This window comes from Bombina bombina, chromosome 2, assembly GCF_027579735.1.
Source record: "Bombina bombina isolate aBomBom1 chromosome 2, aBomBom1.pri, whole genome shotgun sequence".
In the NCBI taxonomy this organism is placed as follows: Eukaryota; Metazoa; Chordata; class Amphibia; order Anura; family Bombinatoridae; genus Bombina; species Bombina bombina.
Window position 1 is genome coordinate 425116883 of NC_069500.1, and position 22488 is coordinate 425139370.

Below are 22488 nucleotides of genomic sequence, written 5' to 3' on the forward strand. Positions count from 1 at the left end.
GTCTGAATCATGAAAGAAAATGTGTGGGTTTCGTGTCCCTTTAAGGAATATCTTCTCATTTTGTTTTGTCCAGTATTGAGAAAATGCTAAATCACACATAAAGGAGTCAGTGTACCGCTTACACGCAGAATAGTTTGTTATAGTGAAAGACATTAATATACAATGTTTATTATAGTATATAGAAGTTAAACACCTTTCAGTTGCACAATTAAACAAGATAAACCTTTTGCAATTTACAAGATTTTTAAGCGCTAGTATTTCATGCATTTGCGAACTGGCGTTCACGGTGTGAAGTTATTTGAATCCACGAGTCAGTCTCAAAGCCATAATACCGTATATTATTAGATGCATCACGTGGTGCAAAAACACAGCTACAGAATGAATATTTCACGCGCATATATTCGGACATTAACGAGTGTTATTAATTCTCGTCTAAATGAAAAATAGAGGAAATTCTATTCCATCTGAAAAAACATTAGCTTTTGCATAATGGAAACCCACCATTATCGTTCATAGGGGTTCCCTTTTGTAAATACATTCTGTTATCCTCTTTTTTCCCGACTGGAATGGAATAAACCCCATTACTGATAAGGATTGTCTACACCTTTAAAAGGAAAAGTCACTTTTTGGGAGGTGTGTCAGCCCCCAGCCAATCATTGACCTCACGTCTGTAGCGTTGCTGCTGGCATACTCAGATTAGACTTCATTTTGTATAAACCGAGAGGAGACAAACATGCCTTTCCTGGATCTGGAAACAAATCTCCCTTCGGATAGTGTTCCAAATGATTTTGCAGAAAAGCTCTGTGTTGCTGCAGCCACCATACTTAGCAAACCCAAGGAGGTAAGAAGGAAGGACGTGGTGCTGTGTGTGACAGCCCCATCTTGAGGAGCTTCCGTTTTAAGATAAACTTAGACTGATAAAATTGCAATGCAACCAGCACACTGAGTAAACCATTTTTTATCTATTTATTTTCTGGAGAACGTGCCTTTTTTTCTTTACTGAAGTGTGTAGCGTGAGTTTTTTGGTATTGGGACATTCTAGTGTAATAACTCAAGAAAACATCAGCTTTAACTAGAATATTTGACTGATGGAAAGAGATAAAACACATAGAACGGACAATTAAGCCAATGCTTTTCTTTAGTGCATCTGAAAATTGATATATTAAAGTGTTAGTAAACTTTACATGTTTTAAGATGTCTCACTATGCCATTCTTATTACCCTGCGCTCTGTCCGCCCACTTCAGAACTCATTTTTGTGAGCTGTTCTCCAATCGGAGCTCTAGCCCTATGGCACTTTTTCTGTAGCTAGAGCACCCATTGGAGAACAGTTCAAACCATTAGCTCACAAAAAAAAGAGTTTTGAAGTAGAAGGCTTGAACATGGGGTATTAAAATGGCATGGCTAAATTAAAGAGTTACAGTGCATCTTTATTAGTAGTGATTAAAGTTCATCTAAAATATTGCTTAAATTCCAGAGCTGATTTTAAAACAAAGTTTACCATCATGTTGAAATGTTTTTATATTTTTGTCCTGATTAAACAAACCTCTTATTTATGCTGGTAGAGGTGCGTCCCTGATTACCAATTGAACACTGGTGGTTGTTATTAGCAAAGGAACAATCTATCCCAGCCAAGCGATGAATTGTTTCAAAGCTAATTTAAACACCTTTTAAATATAAATGAAACCCCCCAAAAAATATTTCTTAATTCAGACAGAGAATACAATTTTAAACAACTTTCTAATTTACTTATATTATCTAATCTGTTTCATTCTCTTGGTATCATTTGTTGAAGGAGCAGCTATGCACTACTGATTTCTAACTGAACACATGGGTGAGCCAATCACAATCAAAATATATATATATATATATATATATATATATATATATATGTAGCCACCAATCAATAGCTAGGACCTAGGTTCTCTGCTGCTCATGAGCTTGTCTAGATAAACCTTTCAGCAAAGGATAGCAAGAGAAGGAAGCAAATTAAATAATAGAAGCAAATTGTAAAGTTGTTTAAAATTGTATTCTCTATCTGAATCATAAAAGAACATTTTTGGGTTTCATGTCCCTTTAACTATTTGAACATATTTCTTTTTTCAAATGCATTAAGAGCATTTTGTTAGTGCAGTCGGTTAATAAGTTGTGCTTTCATGCATAATGCATTTCTGGTCCTAATAAGGAATGTCTTGGGAACTTTCCTGGTGCACAACTTTTAACTATGTGTGTAGTCCCTAAGCATTAACGTAGTAATAAAATGTTCTTAATTAGGACAGTACATTATTAAGCTAGAATGTACATTTACACTTAAAAAGAAAAAAGACATACAAGTGAAAGATCAGCAATTAAACAAGTTAAAATGCAAATTGAATTAAAGTATGTATATTAAATTCAAGCTGAATAATTCCTAATGTTTTACTGGTAGACTACATTAAAGCACTTAAGACATTACTATTTCATTCAGAAAAAAAAATGTATATAATATTTTAGATTCAGCAAAAAAAAACATGAACTGTAATGTCCCTTTAATATTTCATATGGGATTGTGCTAATCACATTTTGTTTTCCCTGAGGCAGCTCTTCCTGTAAAACTGTTATGTGCTCAGAAAGGGTTATGGTGTCTAGGGTCATACATGTTGTTTTTCTTGTATTTTGAAGCTGCATATAATTAAATCTACTTGTTTTTTCCCCCCCAGAGGGTGAATGCATCAGTGAAGACTGCAGTTTCTATGGTGGTGGGGGGCTCAGGGGCACCATGCGCCCAGATGCTTATCTCTTCCATTGGGGTTGTGGGCACAGCGGAACAAAACAAGGAGCACAGTGCTAAATTCTTTCAGTTCCTGACTGAACAATTGGGACTGGGGCAAGACAGGTATAAGTATTTTGATTACACAGTATGTTCCTTATCATTGTCAAATCTTGTTAAAGGGACAATAAATATGAAATATTTTTCTTCTGTCATAGTTGGTGTTTGCCTTTAATCACTGACTGGAAATTAAATATTTTACTTATTTATTTGACACATATACAATTTACCTTTTTGAAGTCACCTAATTATGTGAATACAAATATTAGTGCACAGAGGATACAACCCTATGTCCATGTACACGTAGTCATTGCTTTGCCAATAGAATTTTGATATCATTCTAATGCATAATTTTGTTTATAAAGGATTCTGTTGCGGTTTCTACCCCTGGAGCCCTGGCAGATTGGGAAGAATGGAACAGTTATGACTTTCTTATGACCTCTAATGAACTGGCAAACTGCAACAGGAGAGAAAACTCATTCTTTAGAAACTGAATATGTTTTAAATATCTTCCTCAATACTAATTTACAAGATATAAGAAACTGCTCAAATAGCAGAGCAGAAGAATATTGTACCAACAATCACAGCAGATTGGAAATGTAAATGTTTGCATTGTTCATGCTGCACATTCCAGGCTGTATTTGTAAAATAAACCAATCAGTAGTGTTGTAGTCTGTGGCCTGAATTTATTTGCTATCAGTGTTTACGCTTGATAAAATATGGCATCAACTTAAAGGGACTTTGTAATGTAAAACTAAAATGATTCAGTACATAGAAGTGCTATTTTTGCATTAGTGTTCTAGCTTCCATTGAGGTGGTAAAGTTTGGAAACGGGTGGTAACATAAAAATCTCCATAGACTTTTTAATTGAGATAAATGTTTTTATCACCAGTTTCCACAATTTACCACCTTAATGGAAACTAGCCTTAAGTATTTTAAGCAGTGGTCTCAAAGTACCGGCCCTGGGGCCAAATATGGCCCTCAAAATAGTTTTATCAGGCCCTCCCTTGTTTAATAGGTTAACCCTTAATTTAAGATGGGTATCAAACTCAAAGTCAATTATTTTTTTTAGTGTGCTAAGAGGTGTAACTAGTGGATGTTCTATATAGAAACTCACAAAATAAATATGACAAGCGTCCAGTGTAGACTCCCACCACACACTGTGTTGGGTAAATATCACTTTTTACGTTGTTATACAGTTCCAAGATGATCACTTCACTTGGCACTCACAAGATAAATATAGACAACTGTGACGTCTATTGTTGGCTACAACGCCCACCACGCATTACTACTTGGCTAAATGTATCTTCCATTTTCTAGTATATCCAGCTCCGGAGCACTTACTCAGTTCAAGTGGCCCCCATGGGAGAAGAACACTTGCCCAGAGGCCCCCAGATACTTTGAGTTTGATACCCCTGATTTAAAGGGACATTCCAGCCTAAATTGGAATCCACATAGATGCGCTTCAATTATTTTTATAATATATATGTATTACCAAAAATGCTTCTTATAAAAGCTATAGCTATTTCAAAAAAGTATTTAAAGGGACATGAGACCCAAATTGTTTATTTTATGATTTAGAAAGAGCATGCCATTTTTCCCCCCAAATGTACAGTATTTCTATTATCTAATGTGCTTCATTCTCTTTTTATCCTTTGTTGAAAAGCACATCATTAGCTGCTGAATGGTGGCTGCACATAGATTCCTTGTGTGATTGGCTCACCCATGTGCATTGCTATTTCTTCAACAAAGGATATCTAAAGAATTAAACAAATTAGATCATTGAAGTAAACTTGAATGTTGTTTAAATTGTATTCTCTATCTGAATCATAAAATAATTTTTTGGGGTTTCGTGTCCCTTTTTAATTATGAACCGGGAACTAGCATTTTAAACACAGCGCTTGCTTAGACAGCCCAAGGTGCTTGTACCATCTGGTAATGACTCAGTATGTTAATTGCTGACATGATATAAGCCCCACTTCACTCTGAGCAGCTGCAATATTTAAAATGCTGGTGTACTGAGAATATCTAGCTAAGCTTCCCTTGCACATGTAGAGAAACATGTTAACACTAAAGCAGTGATAACTTTTAATAGAAGTATTTTTGCTAAAACATATATATTGCAAATGTTTTATTTATTTAAAGATGTAATTTATCTAGGTGCATTTACATTTTTATCAGAATGTCCGTTTAACCCCCGCCCCACACAAAGGAGTTAAACACATAGCTAAAGTCCAGCTCATTAAAGGGACACTGAACCCAAATTTTTTATTTCGTGATTCAGATAGAGCATGCAACTTTCTAATTTACTCCTATTATCATTTTTTTCTTCATCTGTTGCTAGCTTTATTTGAAAAAGAAGCCATCTAAGCTTTTTTTGGTTCAGACCCTGGACAGCACTTTTTTATTGGTGGATGAATTTATCCACCAATCAGCAAGAATAACCCAGGTTGTTCACCAACAATGGGCCAGTATTTAAACATACATTCTTGCATTTCAAATAAAGATACCAAGAGAATGAAGAAAATTTAATAATGGGAGTAAATTAGAAAGTTGCTTAAAATGTCATGCTCTATCTGAATCACAAAAGAAAAATTTGGCTTCAGTGTCCCTTTTAACTGCAGCTCTTGAGCAGCAAGGACATGATTGGTGGCTGCATGCGTATGCAACTCTTGATTGCCTCACTGACATGTCCTGCTCAGGATTGGTTCTGCAATGTATTGCAGCTTGTGGCAGGAACTTAGCGCTGTGCCTATTTTATTTTCCCTTTAAGACTGCAGTTTTCAGTGTTAGAAATACTTTACAGATATTTCCTCATCTTGATTGAGGTAAGAAATTATAATAACCAGTCCCTAGGTTGGGAACCAAAGGAGGCTTCTCCTATAGGGGTGACCTATGCCATGTGGGACTTGGAGGTAGAGCTATTAAACTTACTACTTCCTGAACATTTACTTCTTAGCGTATAAACATCAACAATTTAAACAGGGTTTAAACGAGCTGCCCTATTAAGGAGCTTCACAATTTTATATTGTGTTAATTAAATTGGAACAGTGTGCCAATGAGTTAGAGTGAGATAGATGCTTTGAACAGGAACACTCAGAAAGAGTAAGCAAATATTAAAAAGCACACATTTGATAGGTGCATATAATTTCAAAGCCTTTGTTTAACTTTGTCTTAAAGTTTTTGTGAGTTAGTAGACCTAGCGCAGGTGGGTATACCTACTGCTCACTTCAATAGGTCTCCTATTAAACCTAATGGATATCAGTTTGAGAAGCAAGTGAAGAGATAGCCAAATAAGCTGGGGGTGCATGTATAAGCTATTACAAATTTATTATACACAGTAGTATAAAACACAAATAAAAACTGAGTTCATGGATCCATTATTGACAAATTAAAATCAACAACAATAATAGCATAAAATACAATGTATGTATTAAAAATCAACAATCTGAATATTATAGCAGCTTGAATATATGCAGTGGATAAGAAGGGTAGGTTTCCAATTTGTATGTAAATAGTTCATTCCAATGGTATTGTCCCAATAAAGATATTGTGCAAAAAAGGGTCCCAAGAAAAAAAACAAAGACCAAAATATATAAGTTTGTATTGCTGTAAGAAAGTGTCCAATAAAGTAACAAGTGATTGTATACAACCGGTTGTGATGATGAAATTCCAAAGTCACTCCAATGTGACAATAAAAAAGTGAAAAAAATTTTTTTGATAAAAAAATGTATTTGAAAGAAATTTCTTATGTGTGGAAAAAAGAAAAAAAAAATATTTGAAAACTGTGTGGAAAAAATCAAGTGGAAGTTTCAAAATGAAGTTAGAGTGGTAATTTTTTTCTTCTATTTATAGTTCCATCAAAAAGTGTCTAAATAATCCTGTAAAGCAAAAAAAACAACACAATATTGTAGATAGTGTGATAGGAAATAAGCTTACCAATTAGTTGTCAACGTGTTTCGGCCTGATAAACAGGCCTTTTTCAAGACACTTTTTTTATTGTCACATTGGAGTGACATTGAAATTTCATCATCACAACAATCACTTGTTACTTTATTGGACACTATCTTACAGCAATACAAACTTATATATTTTGGTCTTTGTTTTTTTTCTTGGGACCCTTTTTTGCACAATATCTTTATTGGGACAATACCATTGGAATACCATTGGAATACCATTGGAATTAACTATTTACATACAAATTGGAAACCTACCCTTCTTATCCACTGCATATATTCAAGCTGCTATAATATTCAGATTGTTGATTTTTAATACATACATTGTATTTTATGCTATTATTGTTGTTGTTGGTTTTTAATTTGTCAATCATGGATCCATGAACTCAGTTTTTATTTGTGTTTTATACTACTGTGTATAATAAATTTGTAATAGCTTATACATGCACCTCAGCCTATTTGGCTCTCTTTAATTGCTTCTTTAACTTTGTCTTACTAGAAGAATTTATAAATGAACCTTGAATGGATGTGAAACTGAAAAAAATTATTTCATGATTCAAATAGAGAATACAGCTTTAAACAACTTTCCAATGTACTTTTATTATCGAACATGCTTCATTCTCTTGGTATCCTTTGTTGAAGGAGCAGCATTGCACTACTGGGTGCAAATAAGATGAGGCATATATGTGCAGCCACCAATCGGCAGCTCCTGAGCCTACCTAGGTATTCCTTTCAACAAAGGATACTAAGAGAACAAAACAAATTAAATGATAGAATAACATTGGAAAGATGTTTAAAATCACATGCTCTATCTGAATCATGAAAAAGATCGGGGTTTTATTTCCCTTTAACAAATACCAGAGCTTACATATGTATACATTTTAAAAGGAATCCAAAGTATTTAAACCAGCTGCTTAAAAGGACATGAATGAACCCCAATTTTTTTCTTTCATGAAATTCATCTAGAGCATATAATTTCAAATGTTCCAGTTTACTTCTGTTATCAAATTTGCTTCATTCTCTTGGTATCCTTTGTTGGAGGAGAAATAATGTATTGGAATCTAGCTGAACACATTGGGTGAGACAATGACAAAATGCATATATGTGTAGCCACCAATCAGCAGCTAGCTCCCAGTAGTGCATTACTACTACTCCTCAGCCTCCCTAGGTATAACCAAGAGAACAAAGCAAATTGAGAGCACACTGAGGTAGACCCTGGAGTGCACAAAGTCAAGATACACACATTACAAAGACAACAGTTAAATGTTAAAAATACATGAAAATGATAAAAATAAACTCACCCATAAGAATTTAAATACTATTATACAATATAACAATATATTCATTCTGAGTTTAATTTTTAATTTCCATGCTTTTAACATTGGTAACATGTTCTATTTGTTTTGTTACCTTGCCAGTTTAGAAATGCAATTGTATCACTTTTATGGAAAATTAGTACAATGCATGTTTATTTAAAACATTATCACTGACATTTGAGAATAGGGTTTTAGAAAAAGAAAAAAAAAGTATAACAAAAAGGGCATGTGCTGTTCTACCTCGGGTCTCTGGATCATCATGAATCCAGACAACTCCTCTAGCAACTCAATATCATAATAGCCCAGACCTCGAAAGGTAAAGTACAGTAGATCCCCATTTGCTTCAGCCTCAAATCATATAGTACAAATGTACTACGAGTCTACTAATCTCAGTACCATGTGACCATTGCAGTCACAGGTCCTTGATCATTACAGGAACTAGTCGTTACACTGCTGTGTTCTGTCTGCTTAGCGTAGCTCTTTTGTGACTGCTAAAACGTCACAGGTACTTTTGCAGGGTGGGAACTAGATGCTACCTTACAGATAGGTGCACGAGATGGTTACCTTGGTGACCGGGGATAATTTTGAGGCCTAATCCCGGTAATTTCTTGAGTAACGTCACTCCCGGGGAAGCAGTTCTTGGAATGTGATTACATGGTTACCGGATCCAGGTCTACTGGAGGGAGATGAGGCAAGTTTGCGCGTCTGTCTGGTGTCCTCTATTTAAATATAGGACAACAATGTAGGAGAAATTCGCTCAATGAATGGAGTACTCGCTCTCATATCGAGCTTGACCGTGTATTCTCACACAATGAATTTAAAGTGGATTTAGAAGTCGCCATAAATGGTTTTAAATGTAGGTGAATTGTTTAGAAACGTCTCACATATACAAAGTATCATGCTAGACTTGACCGTCTTCAAGAGACAGTCTCACTGAAGCAGCTGTTGAAATTGTTACCATATAATATGTTACTGCATTTTTTTCATATTAAGGTTGATAATTCTTACGTGGTTATCTTTTTTCCATTTTCTGAAATGACAGAAAATTGTAAATTTAAAACAGGCATACTTGAGCAGACTGATTTGTGGGGGGGAAAGGGTCACAATGTTATTATTTTTTAAACTGCTGCTTTAATTTTTGATATTTCTAGCAGTCTTTCCAGGTTTATAAATATATATATATATATATATATATATATATATATATATATATATATATATATATATATATATATATATATATATATATATATATAAAACTAATGTTAGAGATGAAAATTAATTTAGGGATTATTTAACCATTTTCAGTATTGTAGCACACATCAATACAGGAAAAAGATAAAAATTTCCAAGATATGCAAACTTTTTACTGGAGTCAAGCTATCAGACAGTTATAAAACAGTAGTCAAGCTATCAGACACGTATTTGTTTGCAGTTTTTTAAAGGGACAGTCAACACCCGATGTAACTTAAAGGGACCCTAAACACTTGTCATTAGGGTTTTTTTTTTTGTCATAATGCTGTTTTGGTTTTAAAAATGCAAATCTCTCTTTTTTTATTATTATATTTGTTCCTATTTGTTTGTTTTTTACATTCACTTTCGCTTTGTAACCTAACTGTGCAGACATGGTGAAAAGTGATGTTCTCAAATGCAGAAGTCTGTGCTTATTGCTATGAGCGCGCACGTAGGTAGACATCGTGCTCACAATCACAGCATAAGTAAAAAACTACTGCTGCTATAAATTTTGCAGTGATTATCTTTACCTTTTTTATTTTTGCTCTAGATTTATAATTTATTATTTCAAGATGTCCGGTGCCAGCTCTAGGTGATATCATTGAGGTGCGTGTGCACTGTGGTGGGCCATTTGTTCCTGCAGTGCTTTATTGAGGGAAGGTGTGGGAGCTTAGCGTGGACACACACACAGCCTTGGCAGCCAGTCACTAAGCCCTCTGTGCAAGGTAAATTTTGAACCCACATTATCACACTTGTGATGATTCACAGACACCGCTAGTTTTTTAAACTTTACCATCAAGTACTGTCATATATAACACCTCTCTACATTGCTAACTGCATGGAACAGCCTCTTGCCACTTCCTCCAGATGCCTTGGAACCACTCACCCCTTCCTTATCTCACACGTTCTGCTAACCATCCACTACTAGGTTGTATGGTAAGAAAAGAAAACAAAATGAACAGCCGGCATAAATCGGCCAGCGGGTCACATGTTGGACACTAAATGTGGGAGAATAAAAAACTTCCCAATAAGCTTGTATAACCTGTAATTAAAAAAAAAAAATAGATCAGTACAATGAGGGAAATATCTGGTCACATCGGAAGATGGTTATGAGGGCAGTATAACAGCAAAGGATTATATTAACCCCTTCACTGACAAAGTGATAGATAAAATCATTGTTACTCATTTTCTGTCCTCTTCACTGATATAAATATATATGTATTTATATCAGTACAGTAAAAATACATTAAATAAATACATATATATTTATATCAGTGAAGAGGACAGAAAATGAGTAACAATGATTTTATCTATCACTTTGTCAGTGAAGGGGTTAATATAATCATTTGCTGTTATACTGCCCTCATAACCATCTTCCGATGTGACCAGATATTTCCCTCATTGTACTGATCTATTTTTTTTTTAATTACAGGTTATACAAGCTTATTGGGAAGTTTTTTTATTCTCCCACATTTAGTGTCCAACATGTGGCCTGCGGGCCGATTTATGCCGGCGGTTCGTTTTGTTTTGTTTTCTTACCATGCAACCTAGTAGTGGATGGTTAGCAGAACATGTGAGATAAGGAAGGGGTAAGTGGTTCCAAGGCATCTGGAGGAAGTGGCAAGAGGCTGTTCCATGCAGTTAGCAATATAGAGAGGTGTTATATATGACAGTACTTGATGGTAAAGTTTAAAAAACTAGCGGTTTCTGTGAATCATCACAAGTGTGATAATGTGGGTTCAAAATTTACCTTGCACAGAGGGCTTAGTGACTGGCTGCCAAGGCTGTGTGTGTCCACGCTAAGCTCCCACACCTTCCCTCAATAAAGCACTGCAGGAACAAATGGCCCACCACAGTGCACACGCACCTCAATGATATCCCCTAGACCCGGGACCGGACAACTGATTTTGAGCTTTGCGGCATGATGGGAGCTGTAGTTACCAATAGATAACTATATGTTCCAGCATAGGAAGGATACAGATGTTGTGAGCAGTTGGAGAATTATGTGTGGCTGGCACCCTGTGCAGCTGTCCGGTTCCCCCACCCCTAAAAACGGTCCTGCTGAAAGAGATTTAATTAAAAGAAATAATTTTAAGAGAGAGGATTTTTTAAAAGTATCGAATATAATTAGCATATGAATGGTTTGTCTTACAAAATCTAAATGTTATGATCACTGAGCGCTGACAAGCCGGTCCTCTCACACAGCTGTCATTCAGTGAAAACGGCTGCAATACACTAAATCTATGAAACTCGCTCACGAGGTTACTGAGAACGAGCTTCATAGATGCAGCAAATACTTCTCTTAGTATGTGCATGCGCGGTAGTGAATAAGGGAGCGCACATCACTGAATAGGCTATCGGATGCAACGTACGTTACAACATGGCGGCTACCACTGCATTCAGTAGGCGGTGGTTTAGGTGTAAAATTGAAAAAGAAAAATATTTGCACAGAGCTTAGATAACAAAGTAAAAAAACAAGTAACATTATAATATATAAACAGTTTGTAAAATAAATCATAAATACATGGAAACAGAAAGTGTTTAGGGTCCCTTTAAGGCCATACCTTAGATCCGGAATAGAAGATCAAACATCCTAATCTGCAAAAACATATTTCAGGGAGGTGGCTTCACCTGCTACTGCGCCGCCACCCCCCCTCCTAGTTATATATTGGATACCTTTAAAGTAGCTTCCCACTAAAGTCATATTTAAAAAAAAAAAGTAGCTTTATTGCACAACTACATACAATAAACCTATTTTCCAGTGATCGTACGCTTCTTAAATATTTTAGAATACGAAGTTGAATTACGTGCAGTAATTAAGGTAGTATCTGTGTTTTATTTTATTAAAATCAGTGGGGGCTTTTTGGTTACTTATGCATGCTTTGAGTGTTCTATAACGTCCCAGCAACTAAAGGCATTCTTTAAAAAAACACTTTTTCAGGATTTGGGCCACATTGGATAATGGTACTTGGAGTTTCAGGGAGATTACATTCCATTTGCTGGCATCAGGGAGCCGCTATTACAATCAGGGAGACTCCCTGAATTTCAGGGAGAGTTGCGATGTCTGGAAGATGCAGCTACACCGCATCAATGTTGATGAGCTCTAACGGTATTGGAGTAATTACCGAAAATACATAGCTTTATTCCTTGAAAATATGGCCGCCAAACTCCCCCCACTATTACGTATAAACCGTCTTTTTAATTGAATCCTCCAATTGCGATGAAATCCTCGGTCGGTTTGAGAGCATGCAGAAGATAATGCACATGCATATTATAAAAACAGAACCATCACCCTTTGAAAAATGAACGTGCATGTTAAAACTTTAGGGAAGGGGACGAAAGAGGAGGGGGAGGCATTTGGCGGCCATATCTTCATGGAATAAACCTATGTATTTTCGTTGATTACTCCAATACCGTTAGAGCTCATCGACATACGATGCAGTGTAGCTGCATCTTCTATTCTTGATCTAAGGTATGGCCTTAAGTTACATCAGGTGTTGACTGTCCCTTTAAGACTATTAAAGGCTGTACCATACATTTATGCTAATGAGGGTTGTTTTAATGAATACAACAAGCATTTTTGTTATGAATGTCACTCAAATTTAAAAAATAGCCATTTTCCAGCTCTTCTCTAAGCGTTTAAAACAAAATCCCCCATTGTGCCACTAAATTTTAACCGCAGTTATCTCACACAATGACCCCTCTATGAAATCTCAAAGTATGGGACTTTTTACTGTGGAATTTTAAAAATATTTGGCCCCAAATGTCCCTTAAAGGGATATGAAACCTTATTTTTTTTCTTTCCTGATTCAGATAGAGCATGCAATTTTAAGCATTTTTTCTAATTTACTCCTATTATCATTTTTGCTTTGTTGAATGAGCAGCAATGCACTACTGGTTGCTGACTGAACACATGGGTGAGCCAATGACAATCAGTAAATATATGCCGCCACCAATCAGCAGCTAGAACCTAGGTTCTTTGCTGCTCCTGAGCTTTCATAGATAAACCTTTCAGTGAAGGATAACAAGCGAAGGAAGCAAATGAAACAATAGAAGTAAATTGGAAAGTTGTTTAAAATTGTATTGTCTATCAGAAGCATGAACAACTTTTTTTTTGGAGTCGTCGTCTCAGGCCCAAAGGTAGCCATTCAACACATATATACATACATATATATATTGATCAGAGTAGCTGTGTTACTCCAGAGATTTAGATATCAAAATAACAAGAGTATTGCATTGAGCAATGATACTATATATTTATAAGATGACAAGCTTTCAGAAGAATGTCTTCCTTTTTCAAGTCTGAAGCAATACTGACCAATTTGATGGAATTTACAGATTATATTTTAAAATATAGGATGGCTAAAAAGACAGAAAGTGTTGTAGAGGTCTGAATGCAGGGGGAGGAGGGGTGTCGTAAAAATCATGAGGGGGGTTTAGGAGAAAGAGGCAGACAGGGTCAGTAAAGGATAACAGACAGGGGAAATATATGGTTATACACAATCTTTTTAGCCATCCTATATTTTAAAATATAATCTGTAAATTCCATCATATTGGTCAGTATTGCTTCAGACTTGAAAAAGGAAGATATTCTTCTGAAAGCTTGTCATCTTATAAATGTATAGTTAGCCCAATAAAAAAAGTATCATTGCAATTCTCTTGTTATTTTGAGATATATATATAATCTATCAATATTAATTGTTTGGGGGATGGAAGTCATGGTGAGTTCCCACACTTTTATTTGTAGGACTTGACCCCTGCATGTCCCTGTAAATTGCAAAAATAGGCACTTTCCAGCAATTTCACTTAGGGATAAAAACAAACTCTCCCATTGTGCCACTAACTTGTAACCGCAGCTATCTCACACAATGACCCCTCTAGAATATCATAAAGTATGGAGACTTTTTTTCTGTAGAATTTTAAAAATATTGGGCACCAAATATCACTCAAATTGCAAAAATAGGCACTTTACAATAATTTCACTTATGGATAATTGAGGCCCATTATTTTTAAAATTCCACAGTAAAAAGTCTCCATACTTTGAGATGTTTTAGAGGGGTCATTGTGTGAGATAGCTGCGGTAAAAATTTACTGGCACAATGGGAGATTTTGTTTTTATCCCTAAGTGAAATTGTTGGAAAATATTGGTTCCCAAATATCACTCAAATTGCAAAAATAGGCTCTTTCCAACAATTTCACTTTAGGATAAAAACAAAATCTCCCATTGTGCCACTAAACTTTCACTGCAGCTATCTCACACAATGACCCCTCTACAATATCACAAGGCATGGGGACTTTTTACTGTGGAATTTTACAAATATTGGGCCCCAGATGTCATTCAAATTGCAAGAATAGGCACTTTACAACAATTTCACTTAGATATCGTAGAGAGGTCATTGTGTGAGATTGCTATGGTGAAAATGTAGTGGCACAATGGGTGGGAGATTTTGTTTTTATCTCTTAGTGAAATTGTTAGAAAGTGCCTATTTTGCAATTTGACATTTGGGTCCTAATATTTTTAAAATTCCACTGTAAAAAGTCCCCATACTTTGTGATATTTTAGAAGGGTCAGTGTGAGAGATAGCTGCGGTGAAAATGTAGTGGCACAATGTGAGATTTTGTTTTTATCCCTGAGTGAAATTGTTCGAAAGTGACTATTTTTGCAATTTGAGGGACATTTGGAGCCCAATATTTTTAAAATTCCACACTAAAAAGTCTCCATACTTTGTGATATCGTATAGGGGTCATTGTGTGAGATAGCTGCGGTTAAAGTGAATATCAAAGCTGTGATTGGAGGAAGCAGGACTATTCATTGCTGACGTGTGAATAGAGGATCTCTATGTGGGGGAAGCTGCTCTAGCTGTGAAAAGGAAAAAAAGGTAATTTTTTTAACAAAACGGCTGCTTTGTAAACTTTATCGAATGAAAGTACCCCTGTTTTTAATAGTATTTTTTAAAAATGGGCTTTCATTTACCAAAGTTTACCTTCACTTTAATGCTACAGGCCAACTGTGTATTTGTAAAATAAGTTGTTCAATGGGTCCTTGTAATCTGAACCAAATGTTTCCTAAAAGTATCCAAATGTTTTCCAAAGTAAATCTGCGTTATGAACAGCATCATTACTGTATTGGAATTTTACTTTTTTCCTCTTTAATGTGATCAACAAGGCATGCTCTATGGGGTCCATCCGATAAAAATCGTCGCCCGCAAAAGCCGGCGACGCCAATATTTGCGCGGGTTTGGTATCCTATATACGGCGTAACCTAGAAGTTACGCGCGTATATTTCTGCCGTCGCCCGTAGTTTTTTGGGCCATAGGCAGGTATACCAAACCCGCGCAGTTTGGTATCCAATATGCAGCGTAAGGACTTACGTGGCGAAAATGGAGAAAACTTACTCCATTTTCACCTCGCCACAAAAAGCAGCCGTAAGAAGCCTTACGCTGACTATTGGAGCCCCGTAACTCCCTAAACTGGCTGCTAAAATAAACCTAACACCTAACGCATGCGCAATGTCTATCTCCCTGTCAACCGCGATCTGCTAAAATAAACCTAACGCATGCGCAATGTCTATCTACCTGTCAACCGCGATCCCCCCCCCCCCGAAATCCCTAATAAAGTTATTAACCCCTAAACCGCCGCTCCCGGACCCCGCCGCCATCTACATAAACTAACCCCCTACTGTGAGCCCCTAAAACCGCCGCCATCTACCTTATCTATCCCCTAATTAGAACCCCTTACACCGCTGTCATCTACCTTATCTATCCCCTAATCTGACCCCTTACACCGCCGCCACCTATATAAAAATTATTAACCCCTAATCTAATCCCCCTATACCGCCGCCAGCTATATTAATATTATTAACCCCTAATGTAAGCCCCTTACACCGCCGCCATCTCTATTAAAATGATTAACCCCTTATTTAATCTACCTACCCCGCCGCCAGCTATATTATCTATATTAACCCTAAGTATATTATAGTTAATATAGGTATTACATTATATATATTAACTATATTAACCCTAATTATATTAGGGTTAATATAGTTAATATAGTTACTATAGTATTTATATTAACTATATTAACTCTATCTAACCCTAACTAAATTTATATTAAATTAATCTAATTCATTTATAAACTAAAATATTCCTATTTAAATCTAAATACTTACCTATAAAATAAACCCTAAGATAGCTACAATATAATTAATAATTACATTGTAGCTATGTTAGGGTTAATATTTATTTTACAGGTAAATTGTTAATTATTTTAAGTAGGTATAATAGCTATTAAATAGTTATTAACTATTTAATATCTACCTAGTTAAAATAATTACCCAATTACCTGTAAAATAAATCCTAACCTAAGTTACAAATACACCTACACTATCAATAAATTAAATAAACTACAAACATCTATCTAAAAATACAATTAAATTAACTAAACTAAATTACAAAAAAAAACAAACACTAAATTACAAAAAATAAAAAAAGATTACAAGATTTTTAAGCTAATTACACCTATTCTAAGCCCCCCTAATAAAATAATAAACCCCCAAAATAAAAAAAATTCCCTGCCCTATTCTAAATTAAACAAATTTCAAAGCTCTTTACCTTACCAGCCCTTAAAAGGGCCTTTTGTGGGGCATGCCCCAAAGAATTCAGCTCTTTTGCATACAAATACAATACCCCCCCATTACAACCCACCACCCACATACCCCTATTCTAAAACCACCCAAACCCCCCTTAAAAAAGCCTAACACTACCCCCCTGAAGATCTCCCTACCTTGTCTTCACCACACCGGGCCGAACTCCTGATCCTGATGTCTTCCTCCAAGCGGCAAAGAAGAATTCTTCCTCCGGCGATGTCTTCCTCCAAGCGGCAAAGAAGAATTCTTCCTCCGGCGATGTCTTCCTCCAAGCTGCAAAGAAGAATTCTTCCTCCGGCGACGTCTTCCTCCAAGCGGCAGCAAAGTCTTCATTCTTCCGGCGGCATCTTCAATCTTCTTTCTTCGCTCCGCCGCCGCGGAGCATCCATCCCGGACGACTACTAAACTTGGAATGAGGTACCTTTAAATGACGTCATCCAAGATGGCGTCCGCCGAATTCCGATTGGCTGATAGGATTCTATCAGCCAATCGGAATTAAGTTAGAAAAATCTGATTGGCTGATTGAATCAGCCAATCAGATTCAAGTTCAATCCGATTGGCTGATCCAATCAGCCAATCAGATTGAGCTCGCATTCTATTGGCTGTTCCGATCAGCCAATAGAATGCGAGCTCAATCTGATTGGCTGATTGGATCAGCCAATCGGATTGAACTTGAATCTGATTGGCTGATTCAATCAGCCAATCAGATTTTTCTAACTTAATTCCGATTGGCTGATAGAATCCTATCAGCCAATCGGAATTCGGCGGACGCCATCTTGGATGACGTCATTTAAAGGTACCTCATTCCAAGTTCAGTAGTCATCCGGGATGGATGCTCCGCGGCGGCGGAGCGAAGAAAGAAGATTGAAGATGCCGCCGGAAGAATGAAGACTTTGCTGCCGCTTGGAGGAAGACGTCGCCGGAGGAAGAATTCTTCTTTGCCGCTTGGAGGAAGACATCGCCGGAGGAAGAATTCTTCTTTGCCGCTTGGAGGAAGACATCGCCCGGATCGGATCAGGAGTTCGGCCCGGTGTGGTGAAGACAAGGTAGGGAGATCTTCAGGGGGGTAGTGTTAGGCTTTTTTAAGGGGGGTTTGGGTGGTTTTAGAATAGGGGTATGTGGGTGGTGGGTTGTAATGGGGGGGGGGGTATTGTATTTGTATGCAAAAGAGCTGAATTCTTTGGGGCATGCCCCACAAAAGGCCCTTTTAAGGGCTGGTAAGGTAAAGAGCTTTGAAATTTGTTTAATTTAGAATAGGGCAGGGAATTTTTTTTATTTTGGGGGTTTATTATTTTATTAGGGGGCTTAGAATAGGTGTTATTAGCTTAAAAATCTTGTAATCTTTTTTTATTTTTTGTAATTTAGTGTTTTTTTTTTTTTGTAATTTAGTTTAGTTAATTTAATTGTATTTTTAGATAGATGTTTGTAGTTTATTTAATTTATTGATAGTGTAGGTGTATTTGTAACTTAGGTTAGGATTTATTTTACAGGTAATTGGGTAATTATTTTAACTAGGTAGATATTAAATAGTTAATAACTATTTAATAGCTATTATACCTACTTAAAATAATTAACAATTTACCTGTAAAATAAATATTAACCCTAACATAGCTACAATGTAATTATTAATTATATTGTAGCTATCTTAGGGTTTATTTTATAGGTAAGTATTTAGATTTAAATAGGAATATTTTAGTTTATAAATGAATTAGATTAATTTAATATAAATTTAGTTAGGGGTGTTAGGGATAGATAGAGTTAATATAGTTAATATAAATACTATAGTAACTATATTAACTATATTAACCCTAATATAATTAGGGTTAATATAGTTAATATATATAATGTAATACCTATATTAACTATAATATACTTAGGGTTAATATAGATAATATAGCTGGCGGCGGGGTAGGTAGATTAAATAAGGGGTTAATCATTTTAATAGAGATGGGGGCGGTGTAAGGGGCTTACATTAGGGGTTAATAATTTTAATATAGATGGCGGCGGTGTTAGGGGCTCACTTTAGGGGGTTATAGATATAATATAGCTGGCGGCGGGGTACGGGAGCGACGGTTTAGGGGTTAATAACTTTATTAGGTTGCGGCGGGGTACGGGAGCGGCGGTTTAGGGGTTAATAGCTTTTTTATTGTTAGGATAGTGAGGGGGGATAGCGGATAGAGGGTAAGACATGTCGGGCTATGTTAGGGAGGCGTGTTAGACAGTGCGGGTGTTTTAGACTTTAGTCAGGTTTTATAGGCGCCGGCAGTTTCTAACGTGCCGCAAGTCACTGGCGACGCCAGAAATTTGTACTTGCGCAGATTTCTGGACATCGCTGGTTTGTCAGACTTACGGCACGTTAGCATCTGACGGCGACTTATATGGGATAGCTCGAGTTGCGAGCTGAAACTGCGGGCGACGCCGGTTCCCTCGCTTGCGCCGCAAACTGCGATCTATATCGGATCGCGCCCTATGTTTTGAAATCACAGGATAACCTAATGGGATAAAGTCTGTTGTAAAATCTTATGGGTGCACTGTTTATAACAAGAATAGTTTACAGTATATAAAGTCATGTGTGGGTATGATTTATAAACTTTTAATTTTGTTTTAAAGATGAGTTCAGTATGGAGAAGTTTGCACAATGCAATTTTAAATGTTTCGGCTCTGTAGAGTAGGATTGCAACAGTGTTAATTTTTAGCAGTTTATAAAGTGGAATTATTGCTCAAATCAATTTGAGCAGTGTGTAGATTGAGATTACAATTTAGTTTACCTGGTAAAATAAGTGAATCCTTAAAAAAGGGACAGTTCACCTAAAATTTTTCTCCCCTTTAAATTATTCCCAATGATCATTTTAACCTGCTAGAGTGTATTAAATTGGTTACAAGTCCTTTACTCCTATTTCAGCATTTGAAATAGCTGATTTAGCCTGTGGTATCGCCACCTATACTGAACAAATTAATACTGGAGTATAGGCTATTAAATTGCCTAAGTATACACAGCCAGCAGAAGAGATTACACTCTCAGTGGGATGCAGGGTAGTTAAGTAATAAAATTATCATTTTCCATTGTTCTCTCTATGTATTGAGCTTTGGTGTTCCAGCCAAATAAAAGATAAGGAAGCAAGCCTGTTTACACATACTTAGAACATAATGAGATCTGATATCACCTTTAAAGGGCCACTAAACCCAAAATCTTTCTTTCATGATTCAGATAGAACATACTAATTTAAACAACATTACAATTGACGTCTATTATTTATTTTGATTCATTTTTTAGATATCCTTATTTGAAGAAAAAACAATGCACATGGGTGAGCCAATCACATGAGGCTTCTACGTGCAGCAACCAATCAGCAGCTACTCAGCATATCTAGATATGCTTTTAAGCAAAGAATATCAAGAGAATAAAACAAATTAGATAATAGAAGTAAATTAGAAAGATGTTTAAAAATGCATTCTCTTTCTAAATCATGAAAGAAAAAATGTGGGTTTCATGTCCCTTTAAGTTCAACCCATTTTAATAGGCTGTGGTTTCAAAGTATACTTCATATACACAAATAAGCATGAAAATGGAATTTCTCAACTATTTTATACTCTGCAGTTGGTATAACAAGTCATTTAAAATACATTAATGGAAAAACAATTTTACAGTGTACCGTCCCTTTTAAAGGGATACTAAACCCATTTTTTTATTTCATGATTCAGATGGAGCATGAGATTTTAAGCACCTTTCTAATTTACTCCTATTATCATTTTTTATTTGTTCTCATGCTATCTTGATTTGAAAAAGCAGTACTGTAAGCTTTAGAGCTGGACCATTTTTTGTTCAGCACCTGGGTAGCACTTGCTGATATGTGGCTAAATGTAGCAAACCAATCAGCAAGTGCTACCCATGCCCTGAACTAAAAATGGGCCGGCTCCTAACCTTTCATTACTGCTTTTTCAAATCAAGATAACATGAGAAGAAAGAAAAATTGATAATTGGAGTAAATTAGAAAGTTGCTTAAAATTGCATGCTCAATCTGAAAGAAAAATTTGGGGTTAGTATCCCTTTAAAGTGTCAAAGGGTAAAAATTAAAAAATGGTCTGAAAAATGGGGTTTAACATTCAGGGCCGCCACTAGAAATTTTGGGGCCCCTGACTTTGATAAGCCCCCCCCCCCTTCCTTTGACATTTGCAATTTTTGACCAAGTGACTAAAACATATATGCACTTTATTCTTAAGTGTCTATTTAAACTTGGAAATGTTGTAAAGGTAGTAACATACAAACACAAAGACACACCCATACACTGAAACACACTCAAACATAAGGATTCACATATAGACAACTACTACAGTTTTGTAAAAATAGGAGATTTAGAAAAAAAATATGGAGTTCTGATTATCTTTTTGTAAAGGAAGATGCCAACTAAATGATGACGAGAGCATGCAGTGGCTCAAAGGAAGGGCCCTGAACTGCCTAAACAATAATTTAATAAGGTTAAAAGGTGGATTGGTGACTTCTGGAAAGGTCTCATTAGTCTCAAAGTCTGTAGAAAGATGTGAATAATCAGTAGTAAGGTCAAAATGTCCTAAAATGGAACAGACAATGGAGACACACACACAAACTCAAACTTGCACATACACCCAAGGAAACACCGACAGAGACAGCCTCGGAAAACACACAGAGACACCCACAGAAAACACACAAAGACATACATACACAGAGAGACAACCACATAAAACACAGAAAGACATACATAGACACACCCTCACAGAGACACCCACAGAAAACACAGACATACACACACACACACACACACACACACACACACACACACACCCTCACAGAGGCATCCAAAGAAAACAGACATACACAACCACCCTCACAGAGGCATCCAGAGAAAATACACAAAGACAAACATACACACACCCTCACAGAGACACCCATAGAAAAAGCTCAAAGACATATGCACACACCCTCACAGAGATCCGCAGAAAATGCACAGAGACATACACACCCACCCTCACAGAGAGACCCAGAGAAAAAATACATACACAATCATAGAGACACAAACCAAAGCACAAAAACATAAACACAGACACCCACAGAAACACTCACAAGAGGAAACATTTATGCACTTTGCATCCCCTAAATCAACAGTGTGTGACATGCTTGATAAAAAAATGCAGAAATTAAGAGATCACTTTTTAAAGAATCATATTTGTAAATGTGCAAAGAAAAATAATTCTGTGAATTTAAAATTGTACATTAATAATCTGGGTAGATGGTGTTAGGAATTCCCGGGGCAATATTTGGAAGATGAGTCTTGGAGAAAACAGTGACCTTCTCGGACGTCCCGGGAACAATTACCAAAATAACACACACAGGCAGGTTATCATTAGCAAATGTTCGTTTATTCTGGGGGCAACAGCACATTATATAGACATGGATGCACGTAGGCATCTGATACGTGACAGCATATTATTGGATAAGCAAAATACACTAATATCCTTCCTGATGGCCTTATTTGGCGTATAGTATCATAATACAG

General features: G+C 36.2%; 2 protein-coding genes across 2 annotated transcripts in view; both read left to right on the forward strand.

The window, feature by feature from the left end:
• Positions 1-669: 669 nt before the first annotated feature.
• On the forward strand, positions 670-3478 carry LOC128647802 (D-dopachrome decarboxylase-A). The gene is made up of 3 exons (XM_053700524.1): positions 670-841; positions 2698-2873; positions 3173-3478. Exons 1-3 carry the CDS (start codon positions 734-736, stop codon positions 3243-3245), a joined length of 357 nt encoding a protein of 118 aa, XP_053556499.1. The 5' UTR covers positions 670-733; the 3' UTR covers positions 3246-3478.
• Positions 3479-8610: 5132 nt separating this feature from the next.
• CABIN1 (calcineurin binding protein 1) overlaps positions 8611-22488 on the forward strand; it is a 1089846-nt gene continuing 1075968 nt past the window's right edge. The window contains exon 1 of the mRNA XM_053701973.1: positions 8611-8774. The gene's annotated coding sequence lies outside the window, so the exon portion shown is untranslated. The remainder of the gene's footprint in view (positions 8775-22488) is intronic.

What these genes read in the sequence shown, in the direction of transcription:
- LOC128647802 (XM_053700524.1), top strand. Translation starts at nt 734, where the DNA reads ATGCCTTTCCTGGATCTGGAAACAAATCTCCCTTCGGATAGTGTTCCA. An exon ending in TACTTAGCAAACCCAAGGAG is followed by an intron (nt 842 to 2,697) that starts GTAAGAAGGAAG and finishes TTTCCCCCCCAG; the next exon opens with AGGGTGAATGCATCAGTGAA. An exon ending in TTGGGACTGGGGCAAGACAG is followed by an intron (nt 2,874 to 3,172) that starts GTATAAGTATTT and finishes TTGTTTATAAAG; the next exon opens with GATTCTGTTGCGGTTTCTAC.